At 49.7% G+C, this 26,387-nt stretch overlaps 1 protein-coding gene across 2 annotated transcripts in view; it reads right to left on the bottom strand.

The window, feature by feature from the left end:
* Window positions 1–750: 750 nt before the first annotated feature.
* The window catches only part of LOC144128641 (cell adhesion molecule Dscam1-like), a 284,779-nt gene continuing 259,142 nt past the window's right edge, over window positions 751–26,387 (bottom strand). The window contains exons 15-25 of one of the 2 annotated variants that reach the window (XM_077662190.1): window positions 24,389–24,520; window positions 22,517–22,684; window positions 21,950–22,020; window positions 12,089–12,326; window positions 11,010–11,108; window positions 9,581–9,772; window positions 7,785–8,075; window positions 5,628–5,798; window positions 3,823–3,989; window positions 3,188–3,263; window positions 751–2,901 (exon numbers count right to left, since the gene is read on the bottom strand). In XM_077662190.1, coding sequence (XP_077518316.1) covers window positions 2,861–2,901; window positions 3,188–3,263; window positions 3,823–3,989; window positions 5,628–5,798; window positions 7,785–8,075; window positions 9,581–9,772; window positions 11,010–11,108; window positions 12,089–12,326; window positions 21,950–22,020; window positions 22,517–22,684; window positions 24,389–24,520 — 1,646 coding nt within the window. In that variant the 3' untranslated portion in view covers window positions 751–2,860. Of the gene's footprint in view, window positions 2,902–3,187; window positions 3,264–3,822; window positions 3,990–5,612; window positions 5,799–7,784; window positions 8,076–9,580; window positions 9,773–11,009; window positions 11,109–12,088; window positions 12,327–21,949; window positions 22,021–22,516; window positions 22,685–24,388; window positions 24,521–26,387 lie in introns of both variants that reach the window. The other variant, XM_077662189.1, reaches the window with a different exon arrangement.

The following is a 26,387-nucleotide window of genomic DNA, read 5'->3' on the forward strand; positions in this document are numbered from 1 at the left end:
AGGTGCCGTAGTGGAGGGCTCCGGAATAATTTCGACCACCTGGGGATCTTTAACGTGCACTGACATTGCACAGCACACGGGCGCCTTAGCGTTTTTCCTCCATAAAAATGCAGCCGCCGCGGTCGGGTTCGAACCCGGGAGCTCCGGATCAGTAGTCGAGCGCCCTAACCACTGAGCCACCGCGGCGGGTCCGTAGTGGAGGGCTCCGGAATAATTTCGACCACATGGGGATCTTTAACATACACTGACATCGCACAGCCCACGGACTCCTTTTGCGTTTCACCTCCATCGAAACGCGGCCGCCGCGGTCGGGTTTGGAACCCGGGCACTCCGGCTCAGTAGCCGAGCGCCTACCAATGAGCCACCACGGCGTGTTCCAACAGATAACAGATCTCTGATTTATTTTTAGTCTCTACTGAACTTCAGCCCTTAGGCACAAAACCGCATTCCCGAAAGTAAGGCCTGGCACCATTATTTCTTTCCAAATACCTCTCAGTACTTCATACTTGTTGTACCCCCATAATGCCTTATGTTTAATATCTCGGCACCTCTTCGTCCTTTTTCCCTAACTACTGTGTGAATGTAGCCGCGTCATCTATCGGTCGCACCGCTAACCGTGTTGCGCACAACGCCCCAGACAGACGCGGCACGAGCCTGTGTGCTGATGGGCCACGCATTTGTCCCCGGCGAACGGGCAGCTCCCGCTGTAGAAGTTTAGTAAAGAAACCACCCAGATCGCGAGTCAATCTTGCCGTACAGAATGTGCTATAGTTCATATAATGTTTCTTTATTCATCCACAACAGTCACGTAGCAATGTTGAACACAACTGGCGTCATGTTGCTTGCAGCCGGTAGTTGAGTAGTATTTGACGTCTACAGTAATAGCTTGAAAGAATATGTCTAAAGCTGTTCACAGACATTAGCACAATGTATACCCTGCAGTTGTCAGCGAGTCGGTTAAGCATTTACGCATATTTGACCCACATGCTTCTTCACAGCTGCTATGAATTTGATGAACGGAACTAGTCGATCAGGTCTTCGCGATCTTACATCACCGGACCCACTGCTCAACAGTGCCGCTTGAACTAGTCTCATTGAAGATCTTGCGTTGCCAGATAGAATGTACGGTACAATTCCACTGAAAATCGAGAATGCGTGAGGAAAAGGCATTGTATTTTTAATATAATGCCATTTTGGGAGTAAGCCTCTCTGTCTGTGATGACCAGTGCACATATTCGGTAATCAGGTACAGTTCTTAGGACAGCCTGAGGTGCCATCCTTTATACGACAGCATTTTGACGTTGGCACTATTTTGTCTGCACTCTTTAAAGCTATGTTACGACGCTACCCATTGAGTGGCTTTTTGTAGCACATGGGAAGAAATTTCAGCATTAATCAAGTGATCTGGTGGTCCCAGGCTGCCTTTATTTTTTTTTTACACTGTATGCTGTTTTTTCACAGGCAGCCAGTTGTCATTTCTTGAAACGGTTGAAAAAGTTTTCTGCGATGTATTTAACAAGGCGAATGCTCTAAAATGGACAGCTATATCGACGTTACATTGAATCCATAGTGACGAATTATTTCAGCCTTTTCAAAAGGTAAGTTCGGAACTTAAAAAAATCCTTTACAAAATGTGCTCAGGCGAAATCTGACGTCTTTTCTGCTATGTATGATGGCATAAATCGATAACTTATGATATCTAGTAAAAATGCATTCCGAAATGTACGCAACGGTACAGAACTTCATCACAATTCTTTCATCCAGGCTGGTGATGTCTATGAGTCGACCAACGTACACTATATATATTAAGCCTGATTTTCAGGCTGGCGATAGGCAGACATCGATCGGATTCAAATATTGTGCAAAGCACTTGGTGACTGATGCACTGGCGCAGGGTGAAATTTTTTTCGGTATCACGCTAATTTGTGACTCCTTTCAGCCTTACATTCACACTATCTGCGAGGATGAGAACACTTCGGGCATTGACGTCTCTCGGTTCGAGTCTTTAGCCTTGATTCATTTACCTTGGTCTTGCTTCACTGCTCCTATAATTTGCCACTCACTTCCATCATAATCTGATTCAGCTTCGTGACTCTTCAGAGTTGCTTTTTTTTGTTCATCCGTAATAACTGCCAGGGCTATAGAAATCTCGTAAATCTAAAACGTGGTTTCAATAGCGCACTTCTGCAAGACACTCCACGACAAGTGGCGTAGCCCATAGAGTTTTCACAGTGTCGTATGTGCTCGGAGGTAAAATGCGTCAAGCTCGCGAGCTCCCCTGAAAAAAGTAATGAAAGAAAAAGAGAACATGGAAAACGAAGACAATTAAGCGACACCATATTGCCGCCGTCTGTCTACCACGTCACACTCTTTCGTCCAGTCCGGTGCTGTCACACCGTCACGCACACCACACACGCACACAAACTATTCACATCAGTCTTGGTTTTGTACAGGGTGGCGCGATTGAAGGCGCTTCCGTCGTTCTCGTTGATGGCGGTCTGCGTCGAGGCGTGTACAGTGCAGTGTCCGTATGTACAAAACGCACCAGCATACTTTGAAAGGCTCGTAGCCAGCCTGCGCCGCCTGTAGGTGATAGAAGCGTAGGTCCCTAGTATGCTATCGGCTGCTCCAACCCGCTGCCGCTTCGTTGAGTCGGTCTTGCTTATCACGTTTTATTTTCTCTTCGTTACTCCCCTGTTGCGGTGGTCTCACGTGCATTCCACACGCGCGCGCACAGAGAAAAGCACACGCGCACACACGACCGACGTCATCCGTGCCTCAGGTCTCACTAGGACATGGCACAGTCGCAGTCCGCGCCGGAGAATTTGTTTCACACACGTTATGAAAGACTAGACCTGTTTCAGGTGACCCGAGCTGCTGGCCTTCCGTTCCTTGCTAACGCTGCGAAAAGAGAGACAAGAAAAAGGGAGTTCGTAATAGCAGACACCCCCTAATGTCCCACGATTAAAGCTTTCTTTTATTTATAAACTCGACTCCTTATAATTTGGATTCGTTATGATTTGCACTCCAACAAGAGAACGGAAAATTTGTTCCGAGTTAGGGAGAGTTCGAATTAAGGAGAGCCTTTTTAATGCACTTTGAATTGACAGAAAAAAAGCGTCAGTTTGAATAGACCGGAAGTTCGAATTAAGCGAGACTGAAATGAGATTACGGATGGCCACCTCACCTGGACATTGGTATATGTGACCATCAGACCGGGGTGGCCGTGGCGTTCGCTTCACGGTGGCATAGAGGGGCTCATCCTGCGGGGAATACCAAACAAAAGGCAGGCGACAAATTACAAATGTTGCCTTATTGCGAGCATTTCAGCGTATTATGGCTGAAATTTAAACTAAAATTTATTTCTTCAGCATTTTGACAACGTCCGTGTGAGGTGCAAGTGAACACTGCTATCACTGTGTCATCGCTTGGCTTTGATCCTGCGCGGTGTCAAGGAAAACAAAGAAAACGGCTTGAAGATACTAAGGAGATAGAAAATGTGTTTTACTGCGGAGCCTGCGTAGGAAATTAGCTAGTCGGAGCAGAATTATTGAAGTTTCGCACCTCGTCATAGACAGCACCACGAAAGAATGAAACACGCTCATAAGAAATAGCAGTGAACCTTCGCATATGTGATGCGCAGTTGTAGATGTCCATTGATCAATACTAAAACCTATCAGAAACTCTGAAAAAAAAAGCTTACTGTGTTCTAACCAAAGCACTGTGTCTCGTGTCTTCTATGACAAAACGCTAGCCGTGTTCTATTTCAATGTCCTTCAAGAGCAGGAAACGAAAGGAGAAGGAAGGAGGGTGTTCTCGTGCCATGTGGTCGGTCCTCTTCTCAGGGCCCCTGGTTCCGAGCTGCGTGGTGGCATAAGGCGCCGGGAAGAAGGCACTGCTGGAGCACTCCTTGCCCACCTTGCCTTCCAGGTCGCTCATCTGCATGGCCTCTTGCATGCCATTCTTTCGGGTGCCGTAAAGCGAGCTGCCTGCGAGGGGCAACGAGATCGGGGGATATGCTAAGCAACTCAGGGTGTGCGGTACTGTGCGCATGAGCGACCAGTGACTGCTTTCTTAAAGGGAAAGTGAAGAGGTTTTAGTTTTTGATGAGTTCAAACGAGCCGAAAGTGTGAAACTTGCAGGTAAAGCACGCGAAAACTTTTTGCGGTAGCATTTGAAATGGTTTATGGTTTATAGGTGTTTAACGTCCCAAAGCGACTCAGGCTATGAGGGACGCCGTAGTGAAGGGCTCCGGAAATTTCGACCACGCGGGGTTCTTTAACGTGCACTGACATTCGCACAGAACACGGGCCTATAGAATTTCGCCTGCATCGAAATTCGACCGCCGCGGCCGGGATCGAAGCCGCGCCTTTCGGGTCAGCAGCCGAGCGCCATAACCACTGAGCCACCACGGCGGCTCGCATTTGAGATGGTGGCGTAATTGCCGACTAAAGTGGCGTGGGCGTTTAGGCTGCTCTGCAGTGCACAGCGTCAGGCAGAGGCCGAAATGATGACGTCACGTACGGCGGCGCTAAGTTTCCATCGAAGAAGCGGTTGTTTCAAGAAAAGAAAAAACGACTGCCGTCGAAGGTGAAGCTCACGAAGCATTGTTTGGCGGCATCGGAAGACGCACGGCAGTATGTAGACGAAGGAAGCGGACATCTGAAGTTTCGGCAACAATGACGTCACCACGAGTTTCCCCGCACTCCTCTAACGCAGTAAGGAGAAGCCTGAACATCGTCGCGGTTTTAATCGGTGATTACGTCACCATTTTAAATGATAGCGCAAAACTCCTCTGTATGCTTTACCTGAAACTTCATAGATTGGAATTCTTGAATAACCTCGAATTCTAAAAAAACAACAAAACAACATTGCACCTTCCCTCTAAAGGGAGAGTGGAGGACAAATGGGAGTTGACCTACATCGATTGGTTGCCACTTTCTAGTGACGAAGTGGCTGATTTCATAGGGAAGCATAATTATTATAAGCCATGTATACAAGAGCGAGAAATGGCGGACAGGTGCTGCCGCCGCCGGCCGTTTCCACAAGTACGCAGGAGTGACATTGAGATTTTTTTTAATAGAACCCTAAACGTGGAATAACGCGCCCGAATATAGAGTAACTTTTGTATCGCTACCTCTGCACGTTTATCGCGTAGGGAAAACGAACACAGTAACCAAACGTGAAAAATAAACGATGCCATTACAATAAACTTGACGTCATCAGTATGAATCCGCATGGTGGGAAAAAATGCTCGAAAAATAACTGCAACTTTCAAGCAATAAAAGCGCCTTATCCTGCCGAAGCATCGTGAACGTGCTCCTTGTTTTTACGGCACCGGCTCGGGATATAAATAGCGGATAGAGGGAAGGAGAAGGAAAGGAAAGGCAGGGATGTTGGTGACTGATATGTCCTGGCCATGTTCTTATCTTTTCTACTGATAAATGCTTTAGTGCCAGCCGTGCCTGGTACAGTTATATCATATGGCTCATTATTTCAACCCAATTATCCCAGAAAAGCAGAGGGTGTAGACGTCAGACCGAAATCACACACATACACAAAAAGCATGCGTGTAGCCCAAGCAGCGGCCCTGCGGAAGCGTTTAGGCTTACCGTTGGCGTACGTACCACTCTGGGAACTGCCGGAGGAATGCTTTCTGCGGACGACCATGCACACGACGACCAGGAGAACGACCACAATAACCAGGGACACAACCACCGGCACCACCACGGTCGCGTCCGACACCACCGACGACGTCTCGCGGTGCACTTCGGTACGCGGCGTCACCTGGTCTGCGGCTGCGGTCAATGGCACGAGGCGAGTTTGGTGTTGGCGCGGTGCTTGAAACGCACACGCCACAAGCATTAAGAATGGAACCTGGGCCACTGTGCTCCTAGTAGCCGTTCCTTTATGAAACCAGAGAGATTTAGCATAGCGGAGACGTGCTAGCGTAGACATATACCGTCAAACGCGATTTGAAGATGATCGCTTTAGGCTTAACTACTTCGATTAAATTGTTCTAAGACGGTTTATTTTCGGAAGAAGGCTGCAACGAATACACCAGCTTAGGTAGCCGAAGGATTCCTCTATTCTGCGCTGTCATGTTTGTTGCGGTCTAAGCGACCGTCACGTTGTTGATCCCCGGGAAGAAACGTGAAAACCTTCAAATCGCGCTAGTCTGTACACCAGATTACCGGACGCCTGCTTCTCATGGGCCCAACCCGTTCCCGCCCCTGCACTGCGAGTGCGCAAGAGGCGTCCGGTGATCTGGTGTACATCCTCCTAGAACATCGCCACTATGCTAAATATATACACCCGCATAGTGTTCACCGTATCAATATACGTGGCGACTCCAGCTCTGCTCCTGCTGGTATACGAGTTTGATTTCTGATTATTGGCTACGCTTGCGCAGGGAAGGTGCGGTCCTTCTCTGCGTATGAGAGGATGTAGGGAATGCCAAAGGTGTCCGAAAGCATATACGAGAAGGGTTCAAGACAAAGCGGGTCTCGTAGTTTTTCGCAAGTAAGGAGCATGTTTAGGCGAAGCGAAGATGTTTTATCGCATAGCGTGGTTCTTTCTCCAGTCAAGTACTTTTAAAGAGCGTTTAATTGGACTCGTCTGCATAGCCTTTGTCAAAAGTGTCCAGCCCGCAGGGTTCGCTGTAGAATCGTTTAAAGAGGCACTTACTGCACCCCTTTCCCACGTAGTTTCCGATGTTTTATATTATCTCTCAGTCTATAGTTGTGGTATGTTCCGTTGTTCAGCCTTTACATTCGTCCTCGTTAACGCAGTTGTCGCTATACTAAGCGCATTCATGTTTCTTTCCAGCAACACTAACTAGCCCAGTTTCTAACACTGCTGACAGCGAGTCCTGTGCCCCAGAGAAATTTTAAAAAGGCCTGCGTCGCGTACAATGCTGAGGCCGCGTTACTATAGGGTCAAGTACATTAGGCAGAATGAGGCTTGAGTCCTGTGACGCAGCCTTAGCAACAGTGCCCTTAGCTCACTCTCTGATGCTTTATGTGATGGCATAAAACGAGTGAAATTGCAAACTAAATGTTAGAGGTTTTCGCGAACAGCCCACGCTCGGCGCATTATGGATATCGATTGTACGTTTGCAGAGGAGAGATACATTAAGGTAACCCCCCCCCCCCAATCGAATTTCATAACAATTGCCTCATGCTGCTTAGTCCGATTATAATCATCTCCGCCGCAGTCATCATCGTCACATAGTCGCAAAGGCTATTGCAAGATAAAGACCTAAATGCCGCATTGTTCTGCAACTGTTATCGAGGGTGTTAATTTTGAGATTCGACTGTGCAAGTAAGTCGGCTTCGTGGAATACACGCGAAGCAAGAGGCGAGGTAATAAAAAAATTCAGGGGTGCACTTAAGTCTGCTTAGGTGCAGTAATGCGAAACCATTCCTCTTACTGCGCGTCCTTCCTCCCTCATATGCTTCCGCAATCTCGTCTGATGATGACAATGATGATTGTAATGTGGCATAGCCCTTTGTCCGGGCGTGCGCAAGATTTATGTCCCAACCGGAGTAAGCAAATAAAATAAAAAGGAAACAAGGAAAAAAGAAACAAGGTGCGCCATCTGCTGGACCAGCGCCGTACATTTCCAGGGGGGATTTCAGCGGGTGAGGCATGATGGCGCTATGACTGCACTTTTATTCAGTTCGTGCGGGACTGTCCACAACTTCCGTCCATAGCGCCTGTCCACAGATTCCGGTGATGCCACTCATGAGCCAAGAAATGCTTTCACACTAAAGAGTGTTTACCTCCGTGCTTGGGGAGCGTGGCGAACGCGTACTCGGCCTCGGTGACTCCCGCGCTGTTGTGCGCCGTCATCTGGAGCGTGTACCAGGTGGCCGGAGTGAGGCCCGGGATCTCGAGGCGCGCGTCCCTCGGCCGCGTCGCCTGCACCGTGGTCCAGTCGGCGTCCTGGCGGCGCCGATACTTGACCGTGAACTGGTGGATGGGGCAGCCGCCGCTGTGCCACGCGCCCAGCAGCACCACGGCCGAGCTCACGTTGGACTGCACCAGCGACTGCCGGTCCGGGGCAACGGGCGCTGCGGGGACACCACCAGCCATTCCGCTTGCCAACGTGCCGCTTTTATTCGGATCCGGGCCCACAATATATTGAATGAGGTTTTTTCCGAAATTTAGCTGGGGAGGCTTTGGAAGGAAGCTGACGCCGACCAGCTGAATGAAGTTCAAAGGTGACTTTTCGGATCTGAGCAAGGGGACTCAGAGCACAAGGTGTTCACAATGATTTTGGACAAGGCCTCCGCGCTCGGAGCTAAAAACGTCTCCTTTGAACTTCATTAATAAGCTGGTCGGCGTCCTTATCTTTCCAAGGTTGACTTATATTCGCGACGAAACAAGTTACACCTGCGGTGGTGACGCAACACCTAAAATTAAAATTCACCCAACCGCCCCAGATTTCAACACGCGTCACTGCAAGACCGTTATTATGTGACTGGCGTCACCTGTTTGTATTTGGGGAAGTGTCAGCAAAGCAGGGTGCGCTAGGATTACGTGCGATGCGCCACCAAAGTCTTGAAGCTTTCTGTTGCTATCGTTTATAGAGGGATGGACCTATATTAAAATTTTGTTTTCATTTTCAATGTGACTTCCACTCTACATGGCGTTGGCGTGCATTTATGTCTGAAGTGTATTCAAATGGATACGGTGGTCATTGTTTAAGAAAAAAAGTAAGCGAAACAATAGATGGCTGTTCTTTTTCGCGCAATGAGGGGGGGGGGGGGGCGCATTTCCATGGCCATATTCTTCAAGTGAAAGCATAAATGGTGATGAGGAAGTGTATTCTCACAAGACACTAGCTGAAAATCAACGTACAGTCGAAAGTAAAAAAGATTAGACACACCTGGGACATTTGTTATCGGCGTGTTCGTAACCGCAGCGCCCAGCGTTGCTATCTGCCGCTCCCGTGGCACGTCACTAGTGCAAACGTTTTCCACTCGCGACTGTACCATACCGCAGGGCGCTTCGAATGCTCCAATCCGATTAGTGTCCCTTATAAAACATGCCAACCTGTCTCAAGCCTACAGTGTAATTTTTCGCGCTGTGAAAAGGACGTGTCACCCGCTGACGATACGAACGATTCCGCCTTTCACGACTGGAATGCACGCTTGCGTAAATCTAAATCCTTCTCTGTGTATCTAAGTTAACACCTTCGCTGCGGCAGATCTTTCCTGAGGCGTAATCCCGTGCGCCGCGACCGACCGGTGGACCACATGAAATTTTTCTTGGATGCAGCGTGACCCACCGGTGAGCCACCGCGGAAGCCATCTTCTGGGAACGGCCCACAGATGGCGACAGCGACATGGTATGTGTGCTTTTCGCAGGATTTTTGAAAAATGCGAGCTGTCCCGCGTATTCATCGCGTGATTGAGTATTCGTGGCCGTGCAGCACGAATGTACGATGTGACCCACCAGTGACCCACGAAGCAGTGAACGCGTTAAGGGACATTATCTCGACTTGCTTGCATGATTCGCTTTGCCCAAGTGAGGGCTTGCAGGGGGTGAGAAGTGCGTCGTAGAAGGGTCTCACCGGCACCGCTGGTCTTGACAGTGACGATGTCGCTGGTGTCACCCGTGCCAGCCGCGTTGTACCCGCGGACGGCGAACTGGTAGGTGGAGCCGCACTTGAGCTTGTCCACAGTCAGCGAGTTCTGGTCTCCCGGAACGTGCGTCTCGTGCCACTCGCCTCCGCTGCCCGCCTCCTTCTGGCGGACGTAGTAACCTGCACGACAAGCCGCACCACCTTGCGCTACTGAGAACAATTGACGGCGTGGTCTGTCCTCGTCTACTGATTTCTGAATTTGCCGAGTCAGCCTTTTTGTGTTCATCTTTCACACTTGTCGGCGCGAACGTGATTTAAGACACCCAGAAACTCCATCCAAGTTTTGCTCTCAGCAAAAAAAAAAAAAAAGGCAGTCGATTCCGTTGCTGTTCCCACCGCACCAAATACGCAGTGAAGTCAAGACCGAAAGACATTGCGCGATCGCCGAGTGACAGTGGATGATGGGGTAGCCTGGTAAAAAAAAAAATGCCTAGTGCCATGCAGTTTGCTTGCTTTGAAAATGGCTAGTGGTGATGGTGGCGATACTTATAGTTAATGCTTTTTTTTTCAACTTTTAAAACCTCCAGTTTTAGTGGAGGTGGTCCGATTCCTCGCGCTTTTTTTAGTCGATTTTTTTGTACGCTTCCTTTAATCTCCGGTGTAAAAGCAGTAAGCTCGAGATTTAACACAATTAAATGCAGCTCTTCCACCGCGGTGGCTCATTGGTTACGCGCTCGGCTGCTGGCCCGAAAGACGCGGGTTCAATCCCGGTCGCGGCGGTCACATTTCGATGGAGGCGAAATGCTAGAGGCCCTTGTACTGTGCGAAGTCACTGCACGTTAAAAACGCCTGGTGGGAAATTATCTGGAGCCCTCAACTGCGGCGTTCTTCATAGCCGTAGTCGCGTTGGCATGTTAAGCACCATTGAAATAATAATAAACGCAGCTGTAGAGAATCACAGGCTCTATCCTTTCCATATTTTTTTTTAGTTGAGCGTCAAGTCACCGCCCACTATCGATTATCACGATAAATTTGCAGCCGGTCTGACACGTTACCTGGAGCTGCAATCTTCACCCTCCAATTCATCTGTATTTCTTGTGCAAACGCTGCCCTCGGACGAACTTGAATGTTTGTTGCAACCTTTATGTTTTCTGGTGTCGACCGTTTTTTTTTTTTTGAACATAGTGTCTACAGCTACGAACTTTTACTATCCCAATTTTGAATTGCTTTATATTTATTTTTCACTGTTATCCCCTCGCGCCCCTATGCAATACCCGATCGTGCCTTTAGGGTATCTGAATGAACAAATAAAAAAAATAAATCAGCGCGTTGCGTCACAGCCTGCCAGTAATGGCTTGGGTGCACAGTATCTGAATAGATTTCGAGTTTTCGTGTCGCACTGGACTGTGCTGAATACCTGTAACGGGGTTCGGGTCTCCAGGTGCGCGGTCCCACTTCAGTGACACTGAGGTGAACGAATTCCCGTCGGCTTGGAGGTACGGCGGAGCCGGCGGATCTGTTGGAAGATAGAGCAGAATGCTGGAGCGGAGTGGGGTCAGAGTAGCGGGAGAAGAGATAAAGAAAAACAATAGAGAGCTTTAGCACAGCGGAGACGTACTAGCTTGGACGTAGTCAGTTTCAGGCAGGTGCATTGTTAGTGCGCAGCGGCAAGTGCGCGCTCCCATGCACCTGATCTTCAGGGTGAGCGGATCGGAAGTGACAATTTGCCGCATGCCACTGCCGCTGTACTAAAACTACCCAATCGTCAAAGACAATCTTTGAGATGGGAATTAGGCACGCATCGTCAGTGACAGATATGCTGAACTATAACCATTGAAGCATAAGGATGCGGGGTCGAACTTTTGCCTGCAGAAAACAAGCTTTAGTGAATAGTCGTTCTAGGACGGGACAGTTTTCAATCTCTGTCTGAAGAGTGCACCGGCAGCTGTGATATAACTAGAGGACAAGGACGCGAATGGGAAGGTAAGGGCGCGACCGGCGAGATCTAAGAGTACGAAAGCGCACTCAGGGATAGCCCGTGGAAGCTACGCTTGTGGCGTAATTCTCGAAATCAGCGGTAGCTTTTAGCCTGTCCGCATGGGCGATGGCTGATCTGCGCAGTGCATCGTGGCGGCGTCAGTTCTGCAGCACGTCGTTCTGTATCCGTGCGGGCCATAAACCTTCGTGCTCCCGATCGCACGGGCCACACGGAGCAGCCTTGTCGTACTGAGTAGCACCGCCTCTTTTCGTGTTGTAAGCGAATGACGCAAGCCCTGCGGCAATCGCGCTATATACAGCCAGATGTGACGTCACTAGCACGTGGTGGCGCTGCACTAGAGCGCCGTGTGGCGGCCCCACGTACCCTTCCTTGCAGCAGCAGCGCGCTCATAGCGGCCGATACGCGAAGCTTCACATTGTGGACAGGAGCCCATGCGATGCTCCAGAGCGTAATACCGACAGGCACCGCTTTGAATGGGAGAGAATAGGCTCCCTCACCGCTGTCCAGTGTCTGGACGACCACCTCGTCGGACGGCGGCCCCGCGCCCTTGTTGTTGTAGGCCTGCACGATGACGCTGTACTGCGTGAAGCGAGACAGTGACGTCAGCACGCACTCCTCGCGGCCATCAGCGCCCAGCTCGAGAGTCTTGTAGATGTACGGGTCCGAGGAGGCCGCCACCCGGTAGCCCACGTAGTAGCCCTTGATGGCGCCGAAGTGGAGCTCCTTGCTCGGGGGCTGCGCCGCGCGAGATAGTAGCGCCAAAAACTGCAGTACTTATAAAGTAAAAAACGTATAGTTACTGATTAGCACCCATCCGAGTTAAACGAACGTACGCTTGCAGATGAAAGCTTTTCAGTAATTGCCTCTCTTGACTAAAATTTGCGTTCTACTTGTAATAAAAGAAAGTACTGATTTCTCTGCCTGACTGACGCCATATTATCATGAAAAGTAGCTTTTGCCGCTACTGTGGAAAAATTGCTGTCTGCTTGTGCTTGCGCAGGTATATTTCCTGACCAATTTGCACGTGCATCCCAGCTAGCCTTTGAACTAGGATTCGAGATACCTCGTACAAATGATGTTTGCATTCATTTTGTCTCTGGTTCAAATTATTAATTGATTAGATGGTGAGTTAATTAATACGTCAACCTTAGTCGTTTGCCCTTGTTGCAAATGGGTTGCAAGCCCCAAGGGTAGCGTTGGCCTGGCGGCCTGGGGCAAAGCTGGAAACATCCGAAGGTCCCGGCAAAGGATGAGTCGACTGGCAACAGAACAACTTGTTTATTCTGGCATCGCAAAAGAGCAGCCGGTCAGGGCGACCACGTTACTTGAAGGAAGGAATCGAAGTCTCTCGTTGGCGTCCGGGGCAGCTCCCTTTATACCCACGGAGTCGAGGGCAAGAAGGAACGGCTTGGGAAGAGGCGTCCGATACGGCGACGCTTGAACATGTCCAGACGTGACGGGCGCGCCCGCCGGGCCGGCGCCGGTCAGACCTCCTCGCCTCCCAGTTGGGGAGCTCCTCTCCCCGGCTGCCGCGCTTTGACAAGCGTGGGCACCAACATGCACACACACACACACACGCACGCACGACGACACGTGGCACTGAAACCTGCCTGGACGCGCTTGGCGGGAGGCGTTGCGGCAGCGATGAACGGGCCCAAAATGACCGCCACTTTGAACGAAGCCGCGGCATCCGTTGCATCCGCGCCGGCTATACCGCGCGTCGTAGGCGAGACGTAACAGACCGCCCCGCCGGGAGAAGGACATCCCGATGGTCAGGGGACTGCATCCGCTGTCCAGAGGGATGTCGCTCGATGATGCTCGTAATCGAAACCGGTCGTCCCTCGACGTTGCTTGAGCGCAGCGCACAGAGAAGGCCTCGTTCTCGGGTTCAGGATCACATAGGACACTGCAAAGTCACTTCGGGAGAGTTGCCATTTTTGTGCTCGTTCCCAGCAAGCGTTAGAACTACGCCGAAACGCAACCGCTCAGTCAGCAAGCACGAGACAACCCTCACTAAGCTCTGCCAGGCTCTTTCCCCTTTTATACTACTGCCTAGTTCCTTACAGTAGTCAAGCAGCACTCAGAACGCGTCCACAAATTGGAAAATTGCACTAGAAAGCACATAATCACTTTGAAACACTAAACAAAAGCAATATGTTAAAAATCCTGCCTCAGGAAGAAAACATCAGTAACCAACAACTTTGAGGCGGATTCCTACGTTAGGGGCTTCGACTTAAGCCATCGGCGTTACCGTTGAGACTCCCCTTTTTGTAACGCATCTCAAAGGAATATTGTTGCAAAGCGAGGCTCCGGCGCAGGAGGCGGCCATTTTTGGGAGATATGGTCTGCAGCCATTGGAGAGGGCAGTGATCTGTCTCAATGATAAACCTCGAGCCGGCTAGGTAGCATGACAATTTCTGAACGGCCCACACGAGACACGCACACTCTTTCTCAGTGGCGCTGTACGCCTGCTCACGACAGGTCAGCTTACGACTAGCATACAGGACGGGGTGTTCCACTTCTCCATTGTCCCTTTGGCACAGTACAACGCCCATGCCTCGCTCACTAGCATCGCACTGAACAACGAACCCTTTTGTGTAGTCTGGCGATCGTAGCACAGGCTGGCTTGTTAGGGCGCTCTTTAGGGCGCTAAAAGCTCTTTCCTTTGTCTCGCCCCAGACGACTGTTTGGGGCTCTGTTTTTCTTAGAGCATCCGTCAGGGGAGCCGCGATATCGGAGTACATGGGGATGTACCTCTGATAGTAGCCGGCGACACCTAAGAACGACCGAATATCGGTCTTCGTGTGCGGTTGCGGGAAGTCTCGCACAACGGCCACCTTTATTTCAGAGGGGCGGCGACGACCCTGTCCAATCACGTGACCGAGGTAGACAACCTCGGCCTGTGCTAATTGGCACTTGGGAGCCTTGACTGTCAAGCCCGCTTCGCGCAGGCGGGTTAGCACTGCCCGCAAGTGTGCCATATGCTCAGACCAGGATGCGGAGAATATCGCTACGTCGTCTAAATACGGTAAAGCGAATTCTTCCTGTCCCCGCAACACTTTGTCCATGAGGCTTGAAAAGCAGTATGGCGCGTTCTTCAAACCAAAACTCAAAACTTTAGGACGGAATGTTCCCATTGGTGAAATGAACGCCGCATACCTACTAGCCTCTTCTGTAAGTGGAACCTGCCAATAACCCCTGACAAGATCTAGGGTGGAAATAAACTGAGCGCTACTAACTTTCTCAAGGCGCTCCTCGATGTTAGGGATCGGATAAATTTGATCCTTAGTGATGGAATTAAGCCTGCGGTAGTCGACGCAAGGACGAGGTTCCTTGCCCGGTACCTCAACTAAAATCAAAGGGGAGGTATAATCACTCTCACCCGCCTCAATAACACCGAGCTGTAGCATTTTCTTTACCTCAGCCTCCATAATATCGCGCTGGCGGGGTGACACCCGGTACGCCTTGGATCGTACTGGCTCTGGGGAGGTAAGTTCTATATCATGAGTAAGGACAGAAGTCCTACCAGGCCTCTCAGAGAACTGACCTTGAAACTCTTGTAAGAGTTGGTGTAGTTCGGTTTTCTGCTCAGGCGACAGCGGTGCTTTAATGATTAAGTCACTAATGACCTGATCAGTGTCTTCCCTGTTCGTCACTGAGCCTAGTCCCGGAAGCTCGACCGGAAGCTCTTCGGGAACGTTTACCATCATACACACCACTGCTTCCCGTTGTCTATAGGGTTTGAGCAGATTACAGTGGTAAACTTGCTGTGCTTTCCGCTTTCCTGGCAGACTCACCACGTAGTTAACATCCGACAGTTTTTGAACAATCCGTGCTGGGCCCTCCCACTGCACGTCGAGTTTGTTTTTTAGCGATGTGCGCAATACCATTACCTCATCGCCCACCTCAAAACGACGGGCCCTGGCTGTCCGATCATAATAAACCTTGGCCCTCTGCTGGGCCTTTGCCATTGCTTCACCTGACAACTCCTGTGCCCTTCTTAAGCGTTCGAGGAGACTAAGCACGTACTCGACCACGACTGGGTCGTCGCCCCTGCCTTCCCACGAGTCTCGAAGCATGCGAAGCGGAGACCGCAGCGAGCGACCGTACACCAGCTCAGCTGGCGAAAACCCCGTAGCCGCATGCGGCGCGGTCCTTAATGCAAACATCACCCCAGGCAGACACAGCTCCCAATCACTTTGTTGCTCAAAACACAATGCTCTCAACACGCGCTTCATGACGGAGTGGAGCTTCTCAACGGAATTCGACTGTGGGTGGTACACTGAGCTGTGTAACAGCTTTACCCCACACCTTTCGAGAAAGGCTGTCGTCAAAGCGCTGGTAAACACTGTGCCCTGATCTGACTGGATTTCCGCAGGAAAACCAACTCGCGCAAATATGGACAGTAGTGCATTGACTATCTCAACTGAGCTGAGTTCTTTAAGAGGCACTGCTTCAGGGAACTTTGTCGCTGGGCAGATCACAGTCAAAATGTGTCTGTACCCCGTGGCTGTTACCGGCAGAGGTCCCACTGTATCAATAACGAGCCGTCTAAAAGGCTCCGTAATGATAGGTACCAACTTCAACGGCGCCCTCGATTTGTCCCCTGGTTTGCCAACCCGCTGACAGGTGTCACATGTCCTCACATAGTGTTCTACGTCACGAAAACACCCTGGCCAATAGTACTCTTGCAAGAGACGGTCCTTAGTCTTCTTAACTCCTAGGTGTCCGGACCACGAACCGCCATGCGACAAGCGCAACAGATCCTGACGGTAGCACTGAGGCACGATCAGCTGATCGAACTCGACTCCTCTGCGGTCTAGATACTTCCGGTACAGGGCCCCACCTCTTTCCACAAAACGAGCATTTTTCTTGGCGATACCTTCTTTGACATTGCAGCGCATGTTTTCTAGGCTGCCATCCTTTTTTTGCTCTGCTATCAAAGCCGACCGGCTGACTTTTAGCAACCTATTAAGCCCATCGGACGTAGGCGCGATGAGCAAATCTGCAGATAGCTCTTCTAATTTTCCCGTGTCGGGCATTTCCTCTCCAGTACCTGGTGCCTTCAGCGCTACAGGCTCAATTTTATTCAGTTCGGACGTGTTCTGAGTATCAGCTTGCTGCGCCTCCGACCCTTTCTCATTGTTCGACAACGTCGGCCCCGCAACTACCGCCTTTGCAGCGAGCTCCCGAACTCTCGATCTGGTTAAGGCCTGAACGCTAGCCTCACCAAACAAAAGCCCCTTCTCGCGCAGGAGGTGATCGGACCTGTTCGAAAATAGGTACGGGTACTGGGGGGGCAGCATAGATGACACTGCGGCCTCCGTCTCAATTGCTCCGAAAGGTCCTTCAATAAGCACTTTTGCTACGGGCAGACACACGCTGTGAGCTTCCACGGCTTGCTTGATCCATGCGCACTCGCCCGTGAACATATCGGGTTCTACGTAAGAGGGGTGAACTACATCCATTGTAGCTGCGGAATCACGAAGCACTCGGCACTCTTTCCCGTTCACGAGGAAGTCTCGCATGCAAGGCTCGAGAAGCTTCATGTTCTCGTCAGTGCTGCATAATGACAAAAACACGACTTTTGTTTTTGTTTCTGGACACTGCGCCGAAAAGTGACCCGGCTTCTGGCACGTATAACACACGCGCGCTTGCCTCGCCTCGAACCGCTTTCTGCGTTCGGCTTCGGCTGCCGCCGTCTCCTTACGTTCGGTCGGACTGCTTTCACTCGCATCCGCACTACGCGTGTCCCCCCTTGCTCTCATGGGTGTGAACTTCGGCCTCTCAGACTTGGAGCCAAATTCACCCTTTTGACCGTCCTTAGCTCCGCGAGCCCGACGCGTCACAAACTCCTCGGCTAGCTCGGCGGCTTTAGCCACTGTACTAACGTCTGGCCTATCCAAGACCCAGTACCGCACGTTCTCAGGTAACCGACTATAAAACTGTTCCAGCCCGAAACACTGCAGAATTTTCTCGTGGTCACCAAACGCTTTCTCTTCTTTGAGCCACTCCTGCATGTTTGACATAAGCCTGTAGGCAAACTCTGTATATGACTCATTTCTGCCTTTTTCATTTTCCCGAAACTTCCGACGGAACGCCTCCGCTGACAGCCTGTACTTTTTTAGCAGACTTGATTTCACTTGGTCGAAATCCTCTGCCTCCTCTCTCTTCAAGCGAGCGACTACGTCGGCCGCCTCGGCGGGTAACAAAGTGAGCAAGCGCTGTGGCCACGTTTCCCGAGAGAACCCCTGCTTCTCGCACGTTCGCTTAAAGTTAACCAGGAACAAACCAATGTCCTCTCCAAGCTTAAACGGCCGCATCAGGTCAGTCATTTTGAACGATACCCGTTCTCCTGCACCGTGTGCCTGACTTCCATTACGAGCGCGTTCCATCTCTACCTCGAGACGCTTCATTTCCAAAGCGTGTTGACGGTCGCGCTCGTCTTTCTCTTTTTGTTCTTTACGTTCGCGCTCGTCTTTCTCTTTTTGCTCCCTCTCCTCAATGGTCTCAAGGCATTCCGACAGCTCGTCATCCTCAGCCTCCAACTCAAGAATAGCCCTTAGCAGTTCTGGTTTTCTGAGTTTGTCTGAGACATTCAGACCCAACTCTCTTGCAAGCTCCAGCAATTTCGGTTTGCGCAACGACTTCAAATCCATGGCTGCTCCGAATGCTGCTTTCTCTACTGCCTACTATTGTCTTGCCGCAAACTAACCCGGCAGCAACGACAACCACAATTACCAGCTCTGTTTCTGACACTAACAAAAGCCTGGCAAAACTCAGAAGAAGAAAGTCCCGCACTCACCAAACCTCGCAGCCAAGAATTCAGCGCAGTCGTTCCGCTGCAGGCAACCAGTCATCACACAGGGCTCGTTGCACTGCTCCCGGATGGTCGTTGTGCTGCTCAGCATACAGTTGACCGCATATCTTCGCTGCTGGCCTCCGTTGTCGGGATCTCACCGCTGGCAACCAGTTGTTGCAAATGGGTTGCAAGCCCCAAGGGTAGCGTTGGCCTGGCGGCCTGGGGCAAAGCTGGAAACATCCTAAGGTCCCGGCAAAGGATGAGTCGACTGGCAACAGAACAACTTGTTTATTCTGGCATCGCAAAAGAGCAGCCGGTCAGGGCGACCACGTTACTCGAAGGAAGGAATCGAAGTCTCTCGTTGGCGTAGTAGTAGTAGTAGTAAGTGGATGAAAGGGGAAGAGGAAAGGAAAAATGCACGGGCCTGTGACTGGTGTTAAAGCACCACCACCACTGCCGGCGTGCAGATAGAGAGAAGGATAGGTAGGGTTTCAGAGGAAGAAGGAAAAAGGGAAAAAAGGGGGGAGTATACGGATGCGAGAGACGCCGTCAACAGTCAGTCAGCTGCCTTGGGCTAGCAATAGCCGTCCAGACCCGTCTCCTCCAGGAAGGCGAGGAGAGACCGGAACGCCTTGGAAGCGTTGGGGCCGGTGGGGAAGAGGAGGGCACTGGCCGAGTTTGATGGAAGGCTCAGGTCCCTGTAGCAGGCAGCCAGCTTTGCCTGGTGGGTGGCCAAGGCAGGGCAATCGAGGAGGAGGTGGTCGATGGTCTCCTCCGAATGGCCACAGCGGGAGCAGTCCGCCGTGAGGGCCAAACCCTTGCGGTGGAGCCTAGCCCCGGTCCAGGAGCATCCGATGCGGAGCCGGAGCAGGAGGGACCTCTGACGTCTCTCGTTGGCGTCCGGGGCAGCTCCCTTTATACCCACGGAGTCGAGGGCAAGAAGGAACGGCTTGGGAAGAGGCGTCCGATACGGCGACGCTTGAACATGTCCAGACGTGACGGGCGCGCCCGCCGGGCCGGCGCCGGTCAGACCTCCTCGCCTCCCAGTTGGGGAGCTCCTCTCCCCGGCTGCCGCGCTTTGACAAACGTGGGCACCAACATGCACACACACACACACACGCACGCACGACGACACGTGGCACTGAAACTTGCCTGGACGCGCTTGGCGGGAGGCGTTGCGGCAGCGATGAACGGGCCCAAAATGACCGCCACTTTGAACGAAGCCGCGGCGTCCGTTGCATCCGCGCCGGCTATACCGCGCGTCGTAGGCGAGACGCAACACCCTATGCATCCAGCTAACATTGTTTCACCTTCGAGTTGCTGACTGAATTTGGCTTCACCTGCATGCTGCTAACTAGCCGTCCTGGTTAGCTTAGTTGGTAGATCGACTGGGCTGGAGAGGTGGTGGTCCCGGGTTAGAGCCCGAGACTAGGACATAGTTTTCTTCAACTGCGAAGCTTTTGAGAAAACTGAATATCCTGTCTTTGAAGCCGTGTGATTACGCTCATGTCGGTGCTAATCAGTGAATACCCCGTTGATTGAAATCTACACGCCCTTAGGCACCTTCGACAATCACCTCCGACTAAAGCTTGTGCAATGTTTGCCGAAAATTCTCCGGCGACCACCCCCGGTGTTGGGCCGCGTAAGGCTCGCCCTCCTAAACTCCGGATGTGCGAGAGTGGCAGTCCATCTCACCTTGGACACATTTGGAGGGATGGAGTGCAGTACGGGGCGCTCTGCACAGCTCATGAAGAAACTCGGTCGATCGTATAATTTCTGAGGAAGGCGCTGTGCGTCGCAGGACAGCGCCATTACTTCAATGTTCAGTGCAGCTGCGAAAAGCTCTAGAGGTAGGACTTCGCACATTCTGCGGTTCGCGTGCACTAAGTTACCAGAAATGCACGTAGCACACAAGGGCGCAAATTTTACTTTAATCGGTAATTGCGTTTATTGTTATTAACTGCACTACGGAATAATCCGAATGTGCGACCTGCCAGCGGTGAAGCCTCAAAAGCGCAGTGCATGTCCAACATTCTTGGACAAAAATTTTGAATATTGAAATATTGTAAAGCATTGTTATGAAAATATTTAAGCTAATGGTCCAGTATTCCGATGTGCAGCAAGATCTTTCTTTTAGAGTATTTCAAACACTCGAATCGAGCAGTTAAGACTGCCATAGAAAACCAACGCGGAATGCTTTTGACAGCAGAGAAAACATTAATAGCGAAAAAATTCGAGCCTGCAAATATATTGTTTGTTATAGCTAAATATTGCGATGTATGAAAGAATTGCGTTCATAAAGTGGTTACCGTTCAAAAATGGTTTTGTCTAGAATTGTTGGGCATGGACAAGGCGCGTACGGTCGGATCTTGCAAAAAGTGGAGCCCTAAATAGAACTATTTTCGTGCTAACTAAAGTTGTCATGCAATGAAACCATCGTGCAAGACAGTCTTCTTTAAACCGTGGCGTAGGGGTTTGGACTATTCTACAGACATTTCTGTACACCTCGCCGCGTGTTGCGGCGGGAATTATTTGGCGGTTTCTGACCACGCGCACTCGATTACCACTGGATCGAGCGCGGTGGCTAATGTACAGCATCGATCAAAAGTCTTCAGGTCAGAGGGTTTGTCTTTAAGCCGCATGACACGGCATTCACGGCACACTAGATTTTACAAATCTCCTGAGAGGAACGAAGGCCGTTGTTCATACTCCTGTTGACTACGAGCTTCAAGGGTGCCGCGAGCACTCGACTGTGCAGGTCAAAAGCAAACACTGTGGCCGGAAGACTTTGAGTGGTGCTGTACGGGGGTATGTGAATACGAATATGATGTCTGAACTAGTCGACGCTGGTCTTTTATTACAGGCTGTTTGGGGAGAACAATCTTTAAACAAGAATTCTGTAACATGGCCGAAAAAAACTCACAGGACGGGTACGATTGTGTAACGCGAGATTCAGCGATAGCTATTTAGTCGTCTAGTTTTGGGGATATTTTAAGAAAGAAAAGATACAGTGGCCTCATATCGCACTGGTGTGGTGGTCACGTGAGGCACCCCTGCACTGGCAGGCGGCTGTTCCAAACAGAGCCTCCCGTTGGCTTATGCGACCCAGGTTGACCGTGACATAAGGTAGGTGCGTTAATGGTGGATGTCATTAACGCACCCACCGGTTACGGCGACGGCGACGACGCGCAAGCCAGGGATGGGTGCCTAACAGCTATCGCTGTAAAAGAAGCTCTCTTCCAGTTTCTTCTAATAGGTTAGAGAGAATATTCACAAATACACTGTCACTTGTGAACGACGTTTTAAAATCAGGCCCCGAATTATTTTTTTTATAAATGATATGCAAAAAAGAGGGGGGGGGGCGAGGAAGGGCAAAGTTCCCTTTTTGATAAATAGCGCTATTGCTCATAGCAGGCCTAAATAAAAGCAAGCTAAATAAAGGCAATTGTTGCTTCTTTCCAAACAAAAGAAGCCTCTTTCGCGATGATTATGCAGCTTTGAAATGGCTACCGTGAAAGGAATTTAACGACATGAATGAATGGCGCCCCATCCTTACCTTCCATGTTATCTTCAGTGACTGCGAACTCATAGGCTGCGCCCTGACCTTGGTGGGAGGGCCTCCGGGCGCTGGGAATCCGTGGGAAAGAACGAAGAGTGAACACGGCGGAAAAAGTCAGCAGCTGGTTGGTCGGCATTGAACGATGCGGTTAGGAAACTTGAGGCATGCATTAGGATCCATGTAACAGCGGATGAAACTCACGCCAAGAGACCGTATCTCATTATTTAAGGAAACACGGCTGTACCGGCACGCAGTGCATTAGGCGCGTAAGAAAGCAAGCGATTGTGGTCAGTCACCGAGTAATGAAGCAAAACTCTCTCTACTCAGCAACGTAATGCGAAAATAACAGTGAATATTTAAACTGCGAATCTTTCAGCTATCTTTGTATGTGTAATCGATAGCTATTGAACATTCCAGAACATAGTGAAAAACCCCTGTTAGCTACTACCGTAATTATTAAGCCCAGCGCGATTTCACGGACGAAGCGAGGACACGACAAAAGCGCTGACTATCAATAAGAGTCATGCCAGCTTGCCCCAACTTGGTTTATAATGTCCTTCGTACCTTCTTCCGCAGTGGTCGCCTTGACGGAGTGGCTGGCATCGCTGCGCCCCAGCCTGTTTTCGGCGAACACCCTGAAGTGGTACGTCATGGCTGGTTTGAGGCCGCGTACGATGCCCGTCGTCTCAGTGGCCGAGGTGCTGAGGTTGATCATCTTGGCGTGCCACTTCGCTGCGCACATCGTGGCGGAATAGTGTGGATAAGAGCACGTATAATGTTCGGCGCGTCCGTATATGCTGCTAGCTTTTTCTGAATAATCGGTGCTAAACTAGCGGGGGACGGGTGGAATGCAGTGAACGATGAGCTGGGGTAAATTCCTGAAAAATTTTATGTAATTGTTCTAACTTCCCTCCCAGTCGACGCCGATGTATATGCGGAGGGGCTATCTTAAATTTATGCCTTTCATTAGATTTCTTCGATGGTAGTGAAATCTGTGCATAACTATTCTAATCAGCCATAAAATCAGATGTGCTTGTTACGCCTTGTTCTGATATCCAATGCTTTTTTGAATCAACGCTCAGTTTTATTCAGTAATTTTGTTGAGAGTTCTCACAAGCATGACCACGGCAAAGATTTTTAAAGATAAACTTGCAGCCTTTGTGGACGCAAGTCATCTGCGCAACTGTTATCAAGTTTTGGCGGTGACTTTGTTCACAAAGAAGTATTCTAGGCACAGAAAAAACCAAGAAATAGGGAAGGCAGCGCGAGCTATGCAAAATACAGTATATACTCGGCTAAGAGCGATACGTTTCCTTTAGCGATATTGGTGGGGTGCAGCCTTAAATGAAAGGGGAATTTTTCAGTTGAGTTTTGCAGCTATATTCCGGAGCAACTACTTTACTGTATCATGAAGTCTGACGCTATATCTGGTGCCTAGCTGCAGATGCCGTTAAGGTTCTTCATCGCTAACACTTTCGCTGTATTTGGGCCCGGCTCCTCACCACCCTCGTAAATTAAGTCATTCTCGGTTCCATTCATTACATTATAAATTCCTATAAATTAAAATCTTTCAATAACAATGCCTGGGGTAACTGCGCCTCGAGTTCAAAACACACGAGCAGACCAGCTGAATTGTTGCTCTTCTTAATCGTGCTGTCGCTGTAGCCTCGTGGTTTCCCGTTGCAATCGACTTCGAGTAAAGGCGTTCGAGTTCTGCTTTAAATGGCACGCACCTTATCAGCAGGCATGCTGGAAAATGATAATAACGATAGCAGCAAGCAGCTGTCGTCTCCTGGCCAGCATGCCGCGGGGGAAAAGAATTTATACGAAAGTTAAAGGTAGTTGCTGCTTGCAGATTTCTTTTTTTCTTTCCAAATTGTCGGCTTCCAAATTGGAGAGAACGGCCCATATACACGACCACTGTGCTTAGCTAAGTGTTTACGGTATGCACGAAGCCCCAGTAGCTTGGTCGTAAACAGATTATTACTTAAAAAAAATTCTCCTTGCATGCTCTAAACAGAAAGGAGTACAGAATGAATAAGCTGTACTCTAGCGACTCCCTTTTATAAAAGAGAGTGTCCAGAGAACAATTTACTCCTTTTTCACTCCATATAGGCGTATTAGAGTGTTTATAGTGTAAGGAAAGTAGCGGATTTTGTAACATTACGACTGAATAGCAACCCCGATTTCCAAGCATCCTTCGACTGCGCCCGCACGACTCGTTCGCAATAAAGCTCTCGACGATGCCCCTGCGCCTATTCAGCACCGCATAGGCTGTTTTTATTGCCCTGCACCTCGCACTGCTCGCGCCACCTGCATTCGGGCGCTGCAGTGCTAGCTTGCCGGCTGCGCAAAGCGGCTTACGCGTAAGTACCTCTCGGAACAAGAAGAGCAGAGAAAAAGGCCACATAATGAACCGGGATTAGCGGGCCTTACATCCGTCGTCCTTGTATTGGACCGTGTAGTGTGTGATGGCGCTGTTGCCGCTGTAAGGCGCCGTCCACTCCAGCTTCACGCTTCGGCTGCTCGTTTCCACCACCTTGAGGTCCTGCGGGGCGTCCGGAGGCTCTGGAACGCGCCGGTCGATACGCACGGGCATCATTAAGCAACACTGGACTGACGATGCCAAGCTCAATCTGCGGTGTGAAAAGCTGTTCTTGTTCGCAGTCCGGCTTAGTAGTGCGCGCAGCAGTATTTTTATAGGCAGGAGAGAGAGAGAGAGAGAGAAAGACAGAAAGGCAGGGAGGTTAACTATAGGCAGCGCCCGGTATGCTACCCTACACGTGGGAAGGAGAACGGAGGGAGAGATAGAAAGGGGAGAGAGCAAAGGGATATGATCACTTTCCCACATGTCCGTTGGCCATTACTTGCAGGGTACACAGGGCACACACTGATAGTTCACAATCTTGCACTCAGTCCAAATTCTCCTGCAAGCAAGGACATATGCCCTAAATATACCGGGTGCTTCACTTAGGATGTTCAGCAATTTTTAAAAATAGTGTTTTTGAATTAGAAAAGAGCTGTCTTTTTGGCATACCATTGCCAGCCGGTGGTGCTTCAGAATACAGCTAAGACGTGCTAACTAATAGGCTGGTTAGCTAATATTAAATAGTTAACTCTTTAATTATTACCACTAGTCTTCTTATTAATTGAGAGGAGTGTAGCCAATCATAAGTAATAGTCATATAAGTTTTAGAATTCTGAAAACGGAGTTATCCTCGGCGCTTTGGGCCACGAAATTTTGGCTATTTCGACGAGTTATGTGCACTGGAGAGGTTGCTTTGCCTGCAAGCTTCCCGAAAGCTCATGTGTTTTGGCGTGATGCAGCCAAAATTTGTTGGGCCACAGCGCCGAGGGTAACTGCGTTTTCGAAATTCTAAAAACTGATATGGATATTACTTACAGTGGGCTCCACGCCTCTCAATAAATGAGTCAAACTAAGTATTAGTTAACTATCCTATTAGCACGTCATAGCTGTATTCTGATGCTCTACGCCGTTGTCAATGCTAATAACCTATCTTTTAACTAAAAAGCCTATTTTTAAACATTGCAGAACATTTCAGATCAAACACCCGGTATGTTAAATGACTAATCATGTCCAGCAATCTTGGACAAAATTTTTGAATATTGGAATATTGTAAGGTACAGTTATGGAAATATTGAAGGTTATGCTTCATTCTGATGTGTAGCAAAATCTTTCTTTAAAGTTTTTCCATCGCTCGCATCGAGCACTTAAGTCTTCCATAGAAAACCAATGGGGAAAGCTTTTGACCATAGGGAAAACGTTAATAGCCGACGGGCGATCTGGAGACATATTGATTGTTATGGTGAAATCTTACAATATACGAAAAAGTTGCGTTCATAAACTCTTTCCTGCTCAAAAATGGTTTTTAACGGGATTGTTGGGTATGTAACGGGTCAGTATAGACGTTTTTAAAAATGATCTCTGAAGGTAAAAAATTACGTCAATTGAAATTTGCCCAATTTAGGAGCACTGCAGTGCTGTAGGCACTGTGCGAATTTTTTGCGCGAAAGTAACTAGGTAGGTAACATAGTACTATAAGACTATTGCGAGCAGATGTGCCGTGCAGTGTCATCTAACATGGTGCCGCTTTACAGTACCCAATTATGCAAATGCAGTACAGAGGGCAAAATTAAAAAATCGTAAATATACGTCTTAAATATAAAAATGTAAGTATTAAATATAAAAAGGAACCGAGGTTCTCTGGCGAGCAATTTAGTTTAGGCCAAATATGAGTGACGCTAACCGCGCAGCTCGTACAGATGTTTTATAGACAAGCGTCATGTTTGTAAAGAAAGGTGGCGCTGCGGTTGGCAGCGACGCGGGGTGTAGGCAAAACGCAGCACGCCTACACTGCGCCAAGCGATGATGCCTTCGAAACCAACTGGTGTATGCGAATATTTCAAAGCGTGC

Source organism: Amblyomma americanum, chromosome 4 (genome assembly GCF_052857255.1).
Source record: "Amblyomma americanum isolate KBUSLIRL-KWMA chromosome 4, ASM5285725v1, whole genome shotgun sequence".
Lineage (NCBI taxonomy): Eukaryota > Metazoa > Arthropoda > Arachnida > Ixodida > Ixodidae > Amblyomma > Amblyomma americanum.